The sequence below is a fragment of the Mobula hypostoma genome, chromosome 13 (genome assembly GCF_963921235.1).
Source record: "Mobula hypostoma chromosome 13, sMobHyp1.1, whole genome shotgun sequence".
NCBI classification, from domain to species: Eukaryota; Metazoa; Chordata; class Chondrichthyes; order Myliobatiformes; family Myliobatidae; genus Mobula; species Mobula hypostoma.
Window position 1 is genome coordinate 56,857,841 of NC_086109.1, and position 19,108 is coordinate 56,876,948.

General features: G+C 42.4%; 1 protein-coding gene across 2 annotated transcripts in view; it reads left to right on the forward strand.

The window, feature by feature from the left end:
• myzap (myocardial zonula adherens protein) overlaps positions 1-19,108 on the forward strand; it is a 97,883-nt gene that overhangs the window by 39,159 nt on the left and 39,616 nt on the right. For both annotated transcript variants that reach the window (XM_063065736.1, XM_063065737.1), the window contains 2 exons: positions 10,752-10,895; positions 12,157-12,249. In XM_063065736.1, coding sequence (XP_062921806.1) covers positions 10,752-10,895; positions 12,157-12,249 — 237 coding nt within the window. The remainder of the gene's footprint in view (positions 1-10,751; positions 10,896-12,156; positions 12,250-19,108) is intronic.

Sequence of the window (19,108 nt, forward strand, 5' to 3'; positions counted from 1 at the left end):
AAGAATCAATAGATTCTGGCATTGTACTGGATGACTGAAAAATTGCAAATATTACTCCGCTATTTAAGAAGGATGGGAGGCAGCAGAAAGGTAACTATAGAGCTGTTAGCCTGACATCAGTGGTTGGGAAGTTGTTGGAATCGATTGTTAGGGATGAGATTATGGAGTACCTGGAGGCACATGACAAGATAAGCCAAAGCCAGCATGGTTTCCTGAAAGGAAAATCCTGCCTGACAAACCTACTGCAATTTTCTTGATGAAATTACAAGTAGGGTAGACAAAGGAGATGCACTGAATGTGGTGTATTTGGATTTTCAGAAGGCTTTTGACAAGGTGCCACACATGAGACTGCTTAGCAAGATAAGAGTCCATGGAATTACAGGGAAGTTACTAGCATGGGTGGAGCATTGGCTGGTTTGCAGGAAACAGAAAGTGGGAATAAAGGGATCCTATTCCGGCTGGCTGCTGGTTACCAGTGGAGTTCCACGGGTCGGTGTTGGGACTGCTGCTTTTCACGATGTATGTCAATGATTTGGACGATGGGATTAATGGATTTGTGGCTAAATTTGCCGATGATACAAAGATAGGTGGAGGAGTGGGTCGTGTTGAAGAAACAGAGAGCCTGCAGAGAGACTTAGATAATTTAGGGGAATGGGCAAGGAAATGGAAAGACTATTATTTATATGGGAAGAGAATTCAAATTACAGAGATGCAAAGGGTCCTTGTGCAGGATATCCTAAAGGTTAACCTCCCAGTTGAGTCGTAGGTGAAGAAGGCGAATGCAATGTTGGCTTTCATTTCCAGAGGTATAGAATATAAGAGCAAGGATCTGATGTTAAAGCTCTATAAGGCACTCGTGAGACCACACTTGGAGTATTGTGTGCAGTTTTGGGCTCCTTACTTTAGAAAGGATATACTGACGTTAGAGAGGGTTCAGGGTAGATTCATGAGAATGATTCCAGGAATGAAAGGGTTACCGTATGAGGAATGTCTGGCAGCTCTTGGGCTGTATTCCCTGGAGTTTGGGAGAATGAAGGAGGATCTCATAGAAACACTCTGAATGTTAAAAGGCCTGAACAGATTAGATATGGCAAAGTTATTTCTCATGGTAGGGGAGTCCAGGACAAGAGGGCACGACTTCAGGATTGAAGGACGTCCATTTAGAACAATGATGCAGAGAAATTACTTTAGTCAGAGGGTGGTAAGTCAGTGGAATTTTTTTGCTATGAGTGGCTGTGGAGGGCAAGTCACTGGGTGCATTTAAGGCAGAGATAGGTAGGTTCTTGATTATCCAGGGCATCAAAGGGTATGGGGAGAAAGGCAGGGGAGTGGGGGTGATGACTGGAAGAATTGGATCAGCCCCTTATTGAATGGTGAAGCAGATTCGATGGGCTGAATGGCCTACTTCTGCTCCTATATCTTATGGTCTTATGGTTTCCGCCTCTGCCCCTGAGTTGGCACCCCATTAATTTCCTTCTCATAGGCTTTAAGACTCTGTCCCAAAACCCCACCATTTGCCGTTCATCCTAAAAACTTTTCTTGATAATTACCCATGTAATTATCATGGTAAGATGAAGGAACACCTACCAATCCTCATAGAGGGATCAGAAGTGGAGAGAGTGAGCAGTTTCAAGTTCCTGGGTGTCAAGATCTCTGAGGATCTAACCTGGCCCCAACATATCGATAAAGAAGGCAAGACTGCGACTATACTTCATTAGGAGTTTGAAGAGATTTGGTATGTCAACAGATGCACTCAAAAACTTCTATAGATGTACTGTGGAGAGCATTCTGACAGGCTGCATCACTGTCTGGTATGGTGGGGGGTGGGGGGGGGCTACTGCACAGGACCAAAAGAAGCTGCAGAAGGTCATCAATTTAGTCGGCTCCATCTTGGGTACTAGCCTACAAAGTACCCAGGACATCTTCAAGGAGCGGTGTCTCAGAAAGGCAGTGTCCATTATTAAAGGCTTCCAGTACCCAGGTGATGCCCTTTTCTCACTGTTACCATCAGGTAGGAGGTACAGAAGCCTGGAGGCACACACTCAGCAATTCAGGAACAGCTTCTTCCCCTCTGCCAACCTATTCCAAAATGGACATTGAACACTGCTTCACTTTTTTTAATATGTATTATTTCTGGTTTTTGCTTGATTTTTAATCTATTCAATATACGTATACTGTAATTGATTTACTTAATATTATTTTTTTTCTTCTATATTATGTATTGCATTGAACTGCAGCTGCTAAGTTAAACAAATTTCATGTCACATGCTGGTGACATGACCTGATTCTGTTGTTCTTCCGAGCCTCCCAATCCACCGGTATTTCAACTTCAAAGTCATCCTAATGCCATTAGCCCTTCCAACATCTGCACCTCCTTTATCCACTGTTCCTTAGTCTACTCTCATTTAGTGGAGCATCCAACACTCCCTCAGTCTGCACTTCCATTGTGAGAATCTTCAGAAACTCTGAGGAGATTATGTTAGTAAAGGATGTACTAGCATTAGAGATGGACCAGAGGAGGTTCATGAGAATTATCCCAGAAATGAAAGGGTTAATTTATGAGGAATATTTGATGGTTCTGGGCTTGTACTCACTGGAATTTAGAAGAATTATGGGGGGGGGGATCTCATTGAAACTTACTGAATATTGGAATGCATAGATAGATTGATTCCAATTGTGGGGTAATCTAGGACCAGAGGGCACAGTCTGAGAATAGAAGGACATGCCTATAGAGCAGAAATGAGGAGTAATTTCTTTCACTAGAAGGTGGTGAATCTGTGAAATTCATTGCTACAGAAAACCGTGGAGAGTTCATTGGATATATTTAAAGTGGAGGTTGATAGGTTCTTGCTTAGAAAGTGCATCCAATGTTATGAGGAGAAAGCAGGGGAATAGATTTGAGAGGGATAATAAATCAGCCACAATGGAGTGCCAGATCAGACTTAATGGGCTAAATCACTTAATTTTGTTCCTATGTATTCTGGTCTTATGGTCTTATACATGTCCCTATCTACAAGATTGGTCAGTGTGTATGCGAACGCAAATGAACGTTCGACTGAACTATGTGCATGACATTGCACCAACATTAGTTTGAAATGGCCACCTTGAATAAAGGATGCTCCAGTGTCAGCTACTATTGAACTAGACTGCTTAGTAGTACTTGCAGCAGCACCAAAGGTATCCGCTGATACTACACCAGCAATGAAGATGGGCTGTTGCTGCTTGTGACAGTATCAGGAGACAGGATACTGAAGATCTAACCTGGAGTGAGATTAGTGCCGGGTTCTGTCAGTAGTAGGTGTGGTGAGGAAGCAGACGCGTTGTTATGTCAGGAACTTGAACAGTTTGAGCAAGCTTGACCATTTCTCCTGTGCACAGCCCATGTGGAACTATGCTTTAAGGTGAAGCTGGTAATAGAGCTGGAGATATGCATGATGTTGGTGAATCTACTAGCTCCAGGATCCACGGACATGAGCACTTCAAGAGCTCTGCAGAAAGCCCCGTAGGTTTCACTTTGATGTTGAAGGTGCTGAAGGAAATCAAACAGTATTAGTTATTATGGTGGACCTAACTCTTGAGGGAAGGTTGAATCTGAGCGTGGGAGGGAGTTTCAAATGCATCATGATCCGGAGGAATGGAACGTCAGGATCACCGATGATCTAATTTCCTCTTACATTCCAAAGATGTGTACATTAGCAAATTAGTTTCCCTAGTGTGTAGGGAAGTGGGAGAACTTGAGTGAAATTTTTGGGAACGTGGGGAGAATAAAAATGGGATATATGTAGGAATGGTTTAAACGGCTGGTTGATGATCAGAGTAGAGTCAGTGGTTACAGGGTCTGTATGAACCTAATAGTCTACAACCTGCAGACCAGAGTCAGTGGCTACAAAGAAACTGCCCAAAAAAACAGAAGGAGATGGAGAGTGAGGCAGGAGGTTGACTGTCTTTGTAGGGTGAAACCCCTTGCTTTGGTAATGAGATTTGGTACAGAAGACTGAACACACACACACTCAATTATTGAGGAACAGCTTCTTCTCCTCTGCCATCTATTTTCTAAATGGACATTGAACCCAAGAACACTACCTCACTACTTTTTTATTTCTATTTTTGCACGACTTATTTGTTCTGGCTGTTTAATATACAGATGTATACTTACTGTAATTCATTTTTTTTCCCTAAATCTATCATGTCTTGCTTTGTACTGCTGCTGGAAAATTAACAAATTTCATGATGTATGCCAGTGATATGAATTCTGATTCTGAGGTGGGACAGATGAATTGAGTCCTCTGGTGAAACGGGGCAGATGCAGAGTGTCGGACTACTGCTGGAATGATCATCAGCTTTGTGGTTTCAAATGAGTCCCAGCAATGTGAGGGAGTAGATATGGAAGGCAGTGCCGTCTTGTGGAAAGGTGCTGTGGGGTCTCTGGAATTGGGAGAGACACTGAGGAGAAGAAACTATGCTTACAAGAAACTGTACTAGTGGCTAGAGAGAAACTGGTGAAGAGATGTTACAAAGGGGTCTTCATATGGAGTGGCTACAGAGTAGTCTTAGAGAATCTTCCACACAGAATAATACTTGCTGACTTAGAGCAGGTGGAAGATGACACGGATATTCAATGTTCTGGTTCTTTTGTTGGCCAAGGAATGGGATCTTGCTCCTGTTCAGTAGGAGAAGCATTGATAATTCACTGAGTGTACCGAAAGCTTGTCTCACATACTGTTCATACTGATCAAGTCATTACACAGTGCATTGAGGTAGAGCAAGTTAAAACAATAACAATGCAGAATAAAGTGTAACAGCTACAGAGAAAGTGCAGGGTAGGTAGACAATAAGGTGAAAGATATTTCACAACAAGGCAGATTGCGAGGTCACACACAAAATGGTGGAGGAACTTAGCAAATTAGGCAGCACCTTTGGAGGGGAATATACAGTCCATGTTTCAGGCTAAGATCTCCAACTTTTCAGCCGCTGCAGACTCTCTTACATTAAAAGGTTGTGAGCTCAAGAGTCCATCTTACTGTACTGGGGAACCGTTCAATAATCTTATTACTGAAAGCTGGAAGCTGCCCTTGAGCCTGGTGCTACAAGCTTTCAGGCTTTTGTATCTCCTGCCCAATGGAAGAGAAGAGAAGAGAGGATGCCCAGGGTGAGTGGGGTCTTTGATCATCAGAGCTGGAAAAGAGTTAAGGTAACTGTGAAAGACTAGGCCATGAAAGTCTAGATTGTTCAAGATGTATGATGTATAAGCAAGCCAAGATTGGAAGATACTCATTGCAGGTGCAGTTTTGTAACTGAGAGGACTATGAAAATCAGTTAATTAAATGTATTAATATACCTATCTATCATCAATATTTGATGGCTTCAAGAGTTTATTATTTTTTTAAAGGTGGAATTCAATGCAGCTTTTGTTGTGAACAGTGTGAGTTTATCTTTAAGAACTGAGTTTATCACATGGTATGACCTCGATACCTTATTGCACGAGACACTGCAGTGTGGTTTGAGAGGGCTGCCCACATTTAATAATGTTCTGTTGCCTCGTCTAACTGGCGGTGTTGGCAGCAACACCAAAGAAGTCAGGGACACTGCACTAGCTTGTCATTCCTCAAAGCTTCTTTAGTTCTCTTTCTTCAGCACTATTCGAATCCTCAACTGCTGATCTAGTTGACAGTGTGAGGACAACGCAGTTTAAGGTGAAAATGCAACCTGACGAATGAGGTGTTGTAGTGTTATGTTGCACCTGGAATGGTGGCAGTCTTGGGGTCTCTGCAACTATAGAGCGGCAAACCTTCACAATACCCCTCTAAAACCTGTGAGCTCATCTGGGAAATTCCTCAGTGTGCCTGTGAGACTGTGCTGAGGGGCAATTCTTCACAAAGCTAGTGATCACTATGTTCTCGTTAAATACAGTCTCACCCAAGTGCTAGGAATTATTAGGTATAATCATACTGAATATTGAAAGACCTAGACAGAGTGGACATGGAGACAATATTTCCATGAGTGGGGCATTCTTTGGCCAAAGGACACAGCCTCAGAATAGAAGGATGCCCCTTTAAAACAGAGATGAGGATAAACTTATTTAGCTAGAGGCTGATGATTCTATGTAATTCATTGCCGCAAATGGGAGGCAATCATTGGGTGTACTTAGAGCTGAAGTTGATAGGTTCTTGATTAGTCAGGGCATCAAAGGTTACGGGGAGAATGCAGGAGAATGGTGTTGGGAGGGATAATAAATCAGCCATGATTGAATGGTGGAGCAGACTTTATGAGCCAAATGGCTGAATCCTGCTCCTAATGTCTTAAGGTGTTATAGCTTATGGTCTAGTCAGCGTGGTTTTGTGTGAATGGTCAAACTAGGGATATCAACATTGCTCTATGCAGGGGGAGATCTTGCTTCACTTTAATTTGAGTTATTTGTGGAGGTAATGAAGATGACTAAAGGCTCTAGAAGTTGTCTACATGGATTTTCATAAAGTACTTGACAAGATCTGTCATGGTAGTTTGGCGCAGAAGATTAAGTCCACAGTGAGATGGTATGTTGTGTACAAACTTGGTCTAGTTATAGAAGGTAGAGGTTATTTGTGGAGGGATATTTTTCTGGCTGGTGGTTTGTAACCTGCGATATTCCACGAGGATCTGTGCTGGGACCTTTGCTTATAATATAATTTGGATGAAAGTGTAAAATAAGAATCAGAATCAGATTTATGATCACTGACATATGTCATGAAATTTGTTGTTTTGTGACACCAGTACTGTGCAAGACATAGAAGTTACTAGAAGTTGCAAAATAAATAAATAGTTCAAAAGAAGAATGAGGTAGTGATCATAGGTTCATGGACCATTCAGAAATCTGATAGTGGAAAGGTAGAAGCTGTCCTTAAAATGTTGAGTGTTGGTCTTCAAGCTCTTGTACCTGCTTCCCAATGGTAGTAATGGGAAGAGGACTTATCCCGAATGCGGAAGGTCCTTAATGATAGATGCTGCCTTCTTAAGACACCACCTCTTGAAGATATCCTCAGTGGTGGGGAGGGTTGTACCTGTGATGGAAATAGGTGAGCCTACAATTATCGGCAAGCTTGCAATCCTGTGCATTGGAGGTTCGATACCAGTTGGTGACTTGCCATATTATCAAAGACCTTTTCAAATTCCTACAGAGGTACTGTGGAGACCATTTGAACTGGTTGTATTGTAGTCTGGTTTGGAGGGGCCACTGCACAGAATTTCCTTTTTTTTTTTGGCTCTCTTTTTGCACTACCTATTTAATTTAATTATATATTTTTATTGTAATTTGTAGTTTTTTTTATTAAGTATTGTAATGTACTGTTACCGCAAAATAACGTATTCCATGCCATATGCCAGTACCTCATTCTGATTCTGATGTAACCAGTCAGATTACTCCCAATGGTACATATATGGAAATTTGCAAAAATCTCTTGTGACATACCAAATCTTCTCTTACTCCTAATGAAGTATAGACGCTGGTATGTCTTCTTTGTGATTGCATCACTGTGGTGTGCCCAGCATATTGAGGTATTGACGTCCAGGAACTTGAGTCTGCTCGCCCTTTCCACTGTTGACCCCTCAATGAGGACTGCTGTGTGTTCTCCTGGCTTCCCCTTCCTGAAGTCAATCAATTCCTTGGTCTCACAGACATTGGGTGCAAGATTGTTGCAACACCACTCAAATAGCTATGTATCTCACTCCTGTATGCCTCCTTGTCACTATCTGTTCTCATTAGTAAGTCTAATTTTTATTAACGACCTAGATGTGGGGGTAGAAGGGTGGGTTGGCAAGTTTGCAGACGACACAAAGGTTGGCGGTGTTGTAGATAGTGTACAGGATTGTCAAAGATTGCAGAGAGACATTGATAGGATGCAGAAGTGGGCTGAGAAGTGGCAGATGGAGTTCAACCCGGAGAAGTGTGAGGTGGTACACTTTGGAAGGACAAACTCCAAGGCAGAGTACAAAGTAAATGGCAGGATACTTGGTAGTGTGGAGGAGCAGAGGGATCTCGGGGTACATGTCCACAGATCCCTGAAAGTTGCCTCACAGGTGGATAGGGTAGTTAAGAAAGCTTATGGGGTGTTAGCTTTCATAAGTCGAAGGATAGAGTTTAAGAGTCCCGATGTACTGATGCAGCTCTATAAAACTCTGGTTGGGCCACTCTTGGAGTACTGTGTCCAGTTCTGGTCACCTCACTATAGGAAGGATGTGGAAGCATTGGAAAGGGTACAGAGGAGAATTACCAGGATGCTGCCTGGTTTAGGGAATATGCATTATGATCAGAGATTAAGGGAGCTAGGGCTTTACCCTTTGGAGAGAAGGAAGATGAGAGGAGACATGATAGAGGTGTACAAGATAATAAGAGGAATAGATAGAGTGGATAGCCAGCGCCTCTTCCCCAGGGCACCACTGCTCAATACAAGAGGACATGGCTTTAAGGTAAGGGGTGGGAAGTTCAAGGGGGATATTAGAGGAAGGTTTTTTACTCAGAGAGTGGTTGGTGCGTGGAATGCACTGCCTGAGTCAGTGGTGGAGGCAGATACACTAGTGAAGTTTAAGAGACTACTGGACAGGTATATGGAGGAATCTAAGGTGGGGGCTTATATGGGAGGCAGGGTTTGAGGGTCAGCACAACATTGTGGGCCGAAGGGCCTGTACTGTGCTGTACTATTCTATGTTCTAATTAGTATAGTTTTATTAGCAGGTTTGCAGGTGATGCTGAAATTGGTGGAGCTGTTGACAGTGAGGAAGTTTGTCAAAGGATATAGCAGGATTTAGATCAGTTTGAAATATGGACAGAGATGTGGTAGACTGAGTTCAATCCAAAGAAATGGGTGATGCAAGCACAAGAGGAAAGTACCTGGTGAGTGCAGGGCCCTGAGAAACATTGGTGTACAGAAGGATCTCGAGGTGTAAGCTCATAGCTCCATGAAAGGGACAACACAAATGGATAGAATGCTAAAGCAGGCATGTGGCATGCAATGCCTCCCTCATTTGGGAAATAAGGTATAAAATTTGACAAGTCATGTCATAGCTGCATAAAATGTTGATCAGGCCATCTTTGGAGTATTGTTTGCAGTTGTGATTGTCACACTATAGGATGTAAAGGCTTTGGACAGGGTGTAAAAGAGGTTTACAGGATGTTACTTGGATTAGAGAGTTTGGACCTACTTGGATTGTTTTCTCTGAATTGTCAGATAGGAGTATGTAAAATTATGAGAGGCATAGATGGGTAAAGTATTTTCCCCTGATGGACAGGTCAAATACTTCCAAGGAGGGCCGAAAATAGGAGATTTATGAGGCAATCTTTTCAGACAGAGAGAGGTACGTGCCTGGAATACCCAATGGAAGTGGTTGAAGCAGATACAACAGCAACATTTTGAAAGAATTTTGATAGCATGAATCAGCAGCTAAAGAGCAGATATGTGAGCAGGCAAATGGGACTGATTTCATTTGGCGTCATGGTCCATAACACCATGACATTATAAGATATAGGGGCAGAATTAAGCCATTTGGCCCATCATGTCGGCAGGAGGAGAAGATGGCGGCACGACGCAGCTCGCAGCGGCCACTCCGGTGGTGATGTCTGTTATCTGTCAAGTAGAGTGCCATGCACAATCCTGATTTGATGGAGACAGACGTGAGAGCACAGAGGAACATCTGGAGAAACTTCTGAAATGCCTGCTTGGCTGCTGCTGCTACTGTGTGATCCAGAATCTCCGGAGGGGAAGGCCTCGAGTCCTCGGCTTTGCTTGTTCCTCGGCGGCCAGGGCGGGGTCGAAGTGCTTGGCAGAGGATGGTGCTCAGAGAGGCTGTGTTGGAGGGGCCAGTCGGAGGCTCAAAGTTTTCGGATGGACTCCGAGTCCGCTGCGGTCGGATGCTTCCAATGGTGCTGCATCGGCAAGTTTGCAGCGCTTGGAGGTTCATGGCAGGGAGAGCTTCTCCCTTCTACCATCTGCGTGAGATGATGGGGCTATCAAGACTTTGAGACTTTTTTTTTGCTGTGCCCATGGTCTGCTCTTTACCAAATTACAGTATTGCTTTGCACTGTTGTAACTATATGTTATAATTATGTGGTTTTGTCAGTTTCAGTCTTGGTTTGTCCTGTGTTTCCTGTGATATCATTCTAGAGGAACACTGTATCATTTTTCTTAATGCATACATTTCTAAGTGACAATAAACGAGGACTGAGTGTCCTCATAATCTAATCTAAGTCTGCTCTGCTATTCAATCATAGCTGATTTTCATTTCTGAACCCCATTCTCCCACCTTCTCCACATAATCCTTAACCCCCTTACTGATGAAGAGCCTATCATCTCTGCCTTAATTACACTTGTGTCATGTCTTCCACAATCCCCTGTGGCCACATATTCACCATCCTCTGACTGATGAAATCCCTCCTCATCTCAGTTTTATATTGAGACTGTTCCCTCAGATCCCACTCTCCTCCTAATGGAAATGTCCTCTCCAAATCTACTATATCCAGGCCTTTCTGTATTTGACCTTTTAAAATCTGCTATGTTTTAATGAGATTTCCACCCCCCTCCACACAACCCTCTGAATATTGAGTACAGGGCGAGAGGCATCAAACACTTTTCCTTATTCCTATGTTTCTAAGCTGTTCTGCTCCTTATTCTAATGAAGTTCTCCAAATTGTAAGGAAATTTATAAGGTGTTGGTATTGCTGAGCATGGAGCAATCGTTCTGTGTGTTGGTACCGTGACTAAATAGCCTGTTATTTCTTCCAGCTTCAGAATGGCTTTGGTTCCAATTCCTCGCCCAATGGCACTGTGTATGGAGTGGTCCAGAGAGCTGACACTAATAAAGCCGAGGTGGTTGTGTACGAATGGTCGGTGAACCAGCTCAAGGAGGAAATGAACTACATTAAGGAGGTGTGGCATTTCATGCTTCCTGATCACTCTGAGTTTGCTTGGTCAATGGCCACTGGCTGTGCAGATAGCTAAAACCTACAACAGTTCAGAAGTGAGGCCAGAACCAGAGGTAGCTCTCCACCAGATCTCAGTGAAGAGTCACCTGACACCAGTTAGTTTCAACTTAGGGAAGGCAGACACCTCAGATATTCCCAGTCACCTGCAGTTAGACCCCTCCACTGGTCTGGAGGGATGACTATGGAGAAAGCCATAGATATTCCCAGTCACCTGCCTCATATATTCCCCAGTCACCTGCAGTCAGACCCCTCCACTGGTCTGGAAGGATGGCTAGGGAGAAAGAAACCCAGAGCTCTGTTCCAGTCTAGCTCTGTGTTTACCTCGATGCGGAAGCTTGCTGTGTACAAGCTGGTTGCCTCCTTTCCTCCACACAATAGTGACCAGCTTTCCTTCAGGTTATTCTGTTCACCTCATTGCCTGATTGCCTGTCCCTTCAGTCGGACTACAGTGAGAGACAGAAACGTAACACAGTACAGGCCCTTTAGCCCCGTAATTTCATAACAACCTTTTAGCTTTATGATCAATATAACCCTTCCCTCCTACACAGCCCATAACCCGCCATTTTTCTTTCATCCACATGTCTATCTAAGAATCTCTTAAATGTCTCTAAGGTATCAGTCTCTGCCACCTCCCAGGGCAGTGCAGTTCACCCTGTAAAAACCCTCCCTCTGACATCTCCCCAAAACCTTCTTCCAGACGATGTTCTCTGACATTATCCATTGCCACCTGTGATATGCTTTGTAACTTCAAAACATTAAACTAATTCAAAGTAAGACACAGGAGTCTGAAATGTGAGTCTTACTTCATAAGTGAGGCACACACATGTCGCGTGGTAGGGTGATGATGTAAGCAATTTATGTATTTATACATATAACCCATAATGAATAATTTAAACAAGAATGCTTAATCAAACAATATATATGTATATACACACAAGATTATTCTAATATTACTGAAACATTAAATACATAACAACCTGGAACAAAGCCACTGGCTGTCTGTTCTGCCTATGCCTCCTGTAATACACCACGATGAAGTCACTTCTCCTCCTCCTTTGCTCCAAAGAAACAAACCCTAGCTCACTCAACTGTTTTGCTGGGGGGAAAAAAGTAAGAGAACTTCGCTGACATGGAGTGGTTTCTGAAGAGAATGGGTATTTGGTGTGGAGAGTGGTCCTTGGGTTGATACGTTATCTGTTTACTAGGTGCGGCAGTCACTGGAGCAGGTCAGAGAGCAGATATTCAGTGAGTTCAACGGAATGAAGGAGAGAATGCAGCAGCTGACGGATGAAGTGAAGGTGAGCCAGTGCAACTACAATATACGGCCCCCGTTTACATCCACCAGGTACCACCACCAGTTACCTCCCCTCCTTTCCGGTCTGGATAAAGAATCTCAGCCTGAAATATCAGCTCTCCATTTCCCTTCACAGTTTGTTTTATGTTTCAGATTTCCACATCTCGAGTCTCTTGCACCTCCATAAAGAATGGTACAGCTGTTCCTCAAGTACAGTTGGAAATGGGGGTTTATTCTCCAAGGAAGGATATCAAGGCAGACTTTTGCCTTTGACACTGAATCAGCAGTTTAAATGACTTCACAATAAATTCAGTCAGTTAGAATATTAAACAGGCAAACTCTGTACACCATTACTCCACGTCAATGTTTAACACTTTGATCCAATTTCCAATCCCAGGGGGAATGAATCCAGGTTAAGTTCTATAACACAAGCATTCATTCTACACTAACACAGGGCTGTACACAAGGAGGGGTATCTGCAGGCAGATCCCTCACAAAGTGTGGACTTACAGATGCATGCACATGTCTTCCTTCCACCTGCATGAAGTTAAAGATGCACATTTTACCCTCTAGAAAGCCCTCAATGTACATTCCTGCCTGACACTTGCCTTCAGATACTTCATTTCTGCTATAACTTCAATTAAAAAAAAGTCAGGTGAAGCCAGGTATGGTCAAATCAAAGGTGGTGATGAATCAGCATATTGGAGGGAGATTGAAAGTCTGGCTGAGTGCTGCCGTAACAACAACCTCTCACTCAATGTCAGCAAGACTAAGGAATTGATTATTGATTTCAGGAGGAGGAAACTGGAAGTCCATGAACCAGTCCTCATCAGGGAATCAGATAAAGAGGGTTGGGCATGGTTTTTCATTGATTTTAGTGTGTTTCTTGGACTTACTGTGTTTGTCCTTAAGAAAATACACCTTAGGGTTGTATATGGTGATGTATATGTAAATAATTTTATTCTGACCTTCAGGCTTTGAGATAATTACACACCAGAAGTTCTCAGTGTAACAAAATGAGTTGGGATTTACCTGCTCCTCATTTTTATACAATTCTATTTAACAGCAAGCTGAAAATATTTGACAGTAAGATGCACCTCCCCTTTTACAAATGTTGTCTAGGAGTGAATGTGTATTTTTTTTCACAAAGACTATAAGAAATAATGACATGTTTGTAAATTGTTGTGAGAGTGAAATATTTGTCATTCAGCTTCCTTCAGTCAGAATTTGGCATCTGGAACCATACATCAACAGAACACACCAAAAGTTCTCAATGTACTGTTGTATGATTGTGGGCCATAATATTTCAAGATTTGAGGCAAACATTTTTAAAAGTTATGACCTTAAAGCTGATTCTTTTTAGGTCAGCTTCCACACCCAGTCACCACTGAAGAGCAAACAATAGCATACTGTGCAATATCTTCATTTTATTCATTCTTTGGAAATTGGCCAACACCGCCAAAAACCAGCATTTATTGCCCATCCCTAATTGCCCTTGGGGAAAGTCACTAGTGAAGGTGCTGTTGCAGAGGGAGTTCCAGGGTTTAGGCCTAGTGAAGCTGAGGAGCAGTGAACAACATGTGAGAATGGGGAGTGCATTGAAGGACGATGTTTCAATCGTCAAGGGGGATCTCAATATGCAGGTAGATTGGGAAAATCAGGTTGGTGCAGAATTCCAGGAGGGGGAAATTTCTAGAATGCCTACAAGATGGCTTTTTAGAGCAACTCATGGTTGAACCCACTGGGGGATCAACTATTCTGGATTGGGTGCTGTGCTGTGATCCAGAATTTTCTCACTGTTACCAGCAGGTAGGAGATACAGAAGCCTGAATCAGAATCAGGATTATTATCACTGGCATGTGATGTGAAATTTGTTAACTTAGCAGCAGCACTTCAATGCAATATATAATCTAGCAGAGAGAAAAAAATAATAAAAATAATTATAATAGATAAACAAGTAAATTATGTACATTGAATAGATTTTTAAAGAAAATGTAAAAACAGAAATACTGTATATTTTTTTAAAAAGTGAGGTAGTGTCCAAAGATTCAATGTCCATTTAGTAATCGGATGGTAGAGGGGAAGAAGCTGTTCCTGAATTTGCTGAGTGTGTGCCTTCAGGCTTCTGTATCTCCTACCTACTGGTAACAGTGAGAAAATTCTGGATCATAGCACAGCACCCAATCCAGAATAGCTGAGAAAAGGGCATGCCCTGGGTGCTGGAAGTCCTTAATAAATAGCCTACTTTGTAAGCTAGTACCCAAGATGGAGCTGACTAGATTTACAACCTTCTGCAGCTTCTTTGGGTCCTGAGCAGTAGCTCCTCCATACCAGACAGTGATGCAGCCTGTCAGAATGCTCTCCACAGTACAACTATAGAAGTTTTTGAGTGTATTTGTTGACATACCAAATCTCTTCAAACTGCTAATAAAGTGTAGCCGCTGTCTTGCCGCCTTTAAACTACATCGATATGTTGGGACCAGATTTGATCCTCAGAGATCTTGACACCCAGGAACTTGAAGCTGCTCACTCTCTCCACTTCTAATCCCCCTGTGAGGAATGGTATGTGTTCCTTCATCTTACCCTTTCTGAAGTCCACAATCAGCTCTTTCATCTTACTGATGCTGAATGCCAGGTTGTTGCTGTGGCACCATTCTACTAGTTGACACACACTCAACAATTCAGGAACAGCTTCTTCCCTTCTGCCATCCAATTCCTAAATGGACATTACCTCATTTTTTTTTTACTATATAGTATTTGTTTTTTTCATGTTTTAATCTGTTCAATGTATGTATACTGTTATTGATTTACTTATTTTTATTTCATTATTATTTATTATTGTTATTATTATTAGTTTTTTTTCTACATTATGCATTGTATTGACCTACTGCTGCTAAGTTAACAAATTTCATGTCACATGCCGGTGATAATAAACCTGATTCTGAAAACTTAAGGTAAAAGAACCCTTGGAGGAAAGTGATCATAATATGATTGAATTCACCCTGACATTTGAGAAGGAGATGCCAAAGTCAGATGTATTAAAGTGGAGTAAAGGGAATTAGAGGTATGAGAGAGGAGTTGGCTGGAATTGATTGGAAAAGACCATTGGCAGGGATGACGGCAGAGCAGCAATGGCTGGAATTTCTGGAAGGCGCAGGATATAAACATCCCAAAGAGGAAGAAGTATTCTAAAGGCAAGATGACACAACCAAGGTGAACAAGGAAAGTCAAAGCCAGCATAAAAGCCAAAAAGAGGGAGCATAATAGAGCAAAAATTAGTGGGAAGTTGGAGGATTGGGAAGCTTTCAAGTACCAACAGAAGGCAACTAAAAAGTTCATTAAGAATGTAAAAATGGAATACAAAAGTAAACAAGCCAATAATATTAGAGGATACCAAAAGTTTCTTCAGATACATAAAGTGTAAAAAAAAGGGGGCAAGAATGGATATCAGACTGCTGGAAAATTATGCTGGAGAGGTAGTAATGTGGGACAAGGAAATGGTGGACAAACTAAATATTTTGCATAGTCTTCACTGTGGAAGACTCTAGCAGTATGGGTGGAGGTTCCAGGTGTCAGGGGCCATGAAGTGTGTGAAGTTACCATTATTAGGGAGAAGTTCCTTAGGAAAATGAATGGTCTGAAAGTAGATAAGTCACCTGGACCAGATGGTGTACAGCCAAAGATTCTGAAAGAGGTGGCTGATGAGATTGTGGTGGCACTAATAATGACCTTTCAAGATTCTGGAACGGATCTGTAATACTGGAAAATTGTAAATGTCACTCCACTCTTCAAGAAGGGTGAGAGGAATAAGAAAGGAAACTATCGGCCAGTTAGTCTGACCTCAGTGGTTGGGAAGATGTTAGAGTCAATTATTAAGGATGTGGTTTTGAGGTTTTTGGAGGCACATGATAAAATAGGCCATAGTCGGCATGGTTTCCTCAAGGGAAAATCTTGCCTGACAAATCTTTCGGAATTCTTTGAAGAAATAACAAGCAGAATTGTCAGGGCGCTGAAGCAGGGACCCAATTGCAGACTAAATACTGTGCGCACTGTAATATTTACTGACTAGCAAATCTGATTGGTGGGGCGGGGCAACAAAGTCAGCATAAAGTTCAGGCAGAGATCAAAACATCCAGAGAAATCCAAAAACCAAAACTAGGAAATAGGCAGAGTCAATATTCAGACGGAGAGAGTACAGTCCTGAGGTGCAAACAAAGTCGGTGTCAAAGTTCAGGCAGAGATCAAAACGTCCAGAGAAATCCAAAAACCAGAATTGGGAAATAGGCAGAGTCAATATTCAGACAGACAGAGTACAGATGCAAATATTGGAAAGGCTCAGGAAAATTCACTGGCACAAATTGGCCACAAACAGGTGAAAACACAGGACTGAAATACACTGAGCAATAAACAGAGGGGCAGACGATAGGTGGAGCACAATGAGACACAGGTGGCAGCAATACAGGTAATAATGAGAAACAGATGAGAGACGGAGTACTCAGTAATACAGGGGCTGGAGTAGAGCAGGAGTGGGGACAGGAGCACATGGCAATACAAAACCACAGACTGACAGCTAGGGGGAAACACACAAAAAGACAGAGTTCAACTGGAGGTACTGACAAGAATAGACAAAGGAGAATTGCTTGATTTTGTGTACTTGGATTTTCAGAAGGTCTTTGACAAGATGCCACACATGAGGCTGTGTAACAAGCTACCAACTCATGGTATTACAGGAAAGATGCTAGCATAGGTAAAGCAGTGGCTGATTGGCAGGAAGCAAAGAGTGGGAATACATGGAGCCTTTTCTAGCTGGCTGCTGGTGACTAGTGGTGTTTCACAGGGGTCTGTGTTGGGACCGATTCTTTTTGCATTATATGTCAATGATTTGGATGATGGAATTGATGGCTTTGTTGCAAAGTTTGCAGATGATACAAAGATAAGTGGAGGGGCAGGTAGTTTTGAGGAAGTAGGCTACAGAAGGACTTAGACAGATTAGGAGAATGGGCAAAGAAACAGATGGAGTACAGTGTCGGGGGAAGTGTATGGTCATGCACTTTGATAGAGGAAATGAAAGGGTTGACTATTTTTTAAATTGAGAGAAAATACAAAAATGCTGAGGCACATAAGAACTTGGATTCTTGTACGGGATTTCCTAAAGATTAATTTGCATTTTGAGTCTGTGGTGAGGAATGCAAATGCAATGTTAGCATTCACTTCAAAAGGACTAGTGTATATAAAGGCAAGGATGTAATGTTGAAACTTTACAAAGCTCTAGTGAGGTTTCACTTGGAGTATTGTGAGCAGTTTTGGGCACCTTATCTTAGAAAGGATGTGCTGAAACTGGAGAGAGTTCAAACCAGGTTTGAAGGACTTGTCATATGAAGAGTATTTGATTACTCTGAACCTGTATTCACTGGAATTCATAAGAATGAGGAGTCACCTCTTTGAAACCTATCAAAGGGTGAAAAGCCTTATTAGAATGGATGTGGAGAGGATGTTTCTTATGGTGGGAGAGTCTAAGACCAGAGGACACAGCCTCAGAATAAAGGGGCATCCTTTTAGAAAGGAGATGAGGAATTTCTTTAGCCAGAGAGCGGTAAATCTGTGGAATTCTTTGCCACTGGCAGCTGTGGAGGCCAGCTCTGCGTGTATACTTGGTCTGTGAAGGGATACAGGAAGAAGGCAGGAGACTGGGCTGGGAAGGAAAATGGATCATCCATGATGAAATGGCAGAGCAGATTCGATGGGCTAAATGGCCTTATTCTGCTCCTATGTTTTCTTGTCTTATGGTTTCATGTAGATGGGGATGTTAACATGGCCCTGGTACACTTGTTCTATCTGGCAGTAAAGAATTTAAATTTAGGAAGTTCTGACAGTGTAGCTTGGGTAAATAATGGCACACACAACAACCTCTTGTGTAGGATGGTGAAAAGGTATTTGTGCTGGATGATGTTAAGCTTCTTGAGTGTGATTGGTGCTGCCCTCTTTCTGACTTCCACCTCACCCCTGACCTCCACCTCACCCCGACCTGTGCCCTATCAATGGAGGAAAGAATCTGAGGACTCAGGAGAGGAATCGATTTCTGCAGGATATCCAATCTCAAAGTTCAAATGTTCAAACTAAACTTGTTCTTTGTGTGTATTTGTTACCATATACTATCTTGAGATTTTACTGGGAAGGTAAAAATAGCATTTACAAAAAGCTGTACATGATCAGACAACAACTGACAAATGACCATTGTGCAGCAAGAAGACAAAACTATGTAAATAAAAAATGATAGTGAGAACATGAGTTGTAACGAGACTTTGGAAGTGAGTCTGTAGCTCATAGAAACAGTTTTAGAGTAGTGGTGAGTGAAGTTAGTATGCTACTTCAGGAGCTTGATGGTTGCAGGTGTTCCTGAACCTTTTGGTGTGAGACTAAGGCTCCTGTACTGTACCTCTTGCCTAATAGTAGTAGTGAAAGAGAGCATGTCCTGGATGATGGTGGTCTTTGATGATGGATGCTGCTTTCTTGTGGCACTGCTTCATGTAAATGTACTCAGTGGTGGAGAGTGCTTTGCCTGTGATGGACTGGGCTGTATCTAGCAGTTTATGTAGTCCATTCTGTTATTGGGCATTGGTGTTTCCATATCAGGCCATGATGCATCCAGTTCTCGACTGTGCATCTAATGAAGTTTGACAAAGCTTTTGGTGATGTGCTGAATCAATCTTCTAAGATTGTAGAGGCACTGTCGAGCCTTATTTGTGATGACACTTGTGTGCAGATCCCAAAATAGATCCTTTGATAGGTCAATGCCAAGGAACCTCTGATACCATGCTCAATCTTCCTATGGCTTCTCCACTGAATCTGTAATCTCAGGAGGA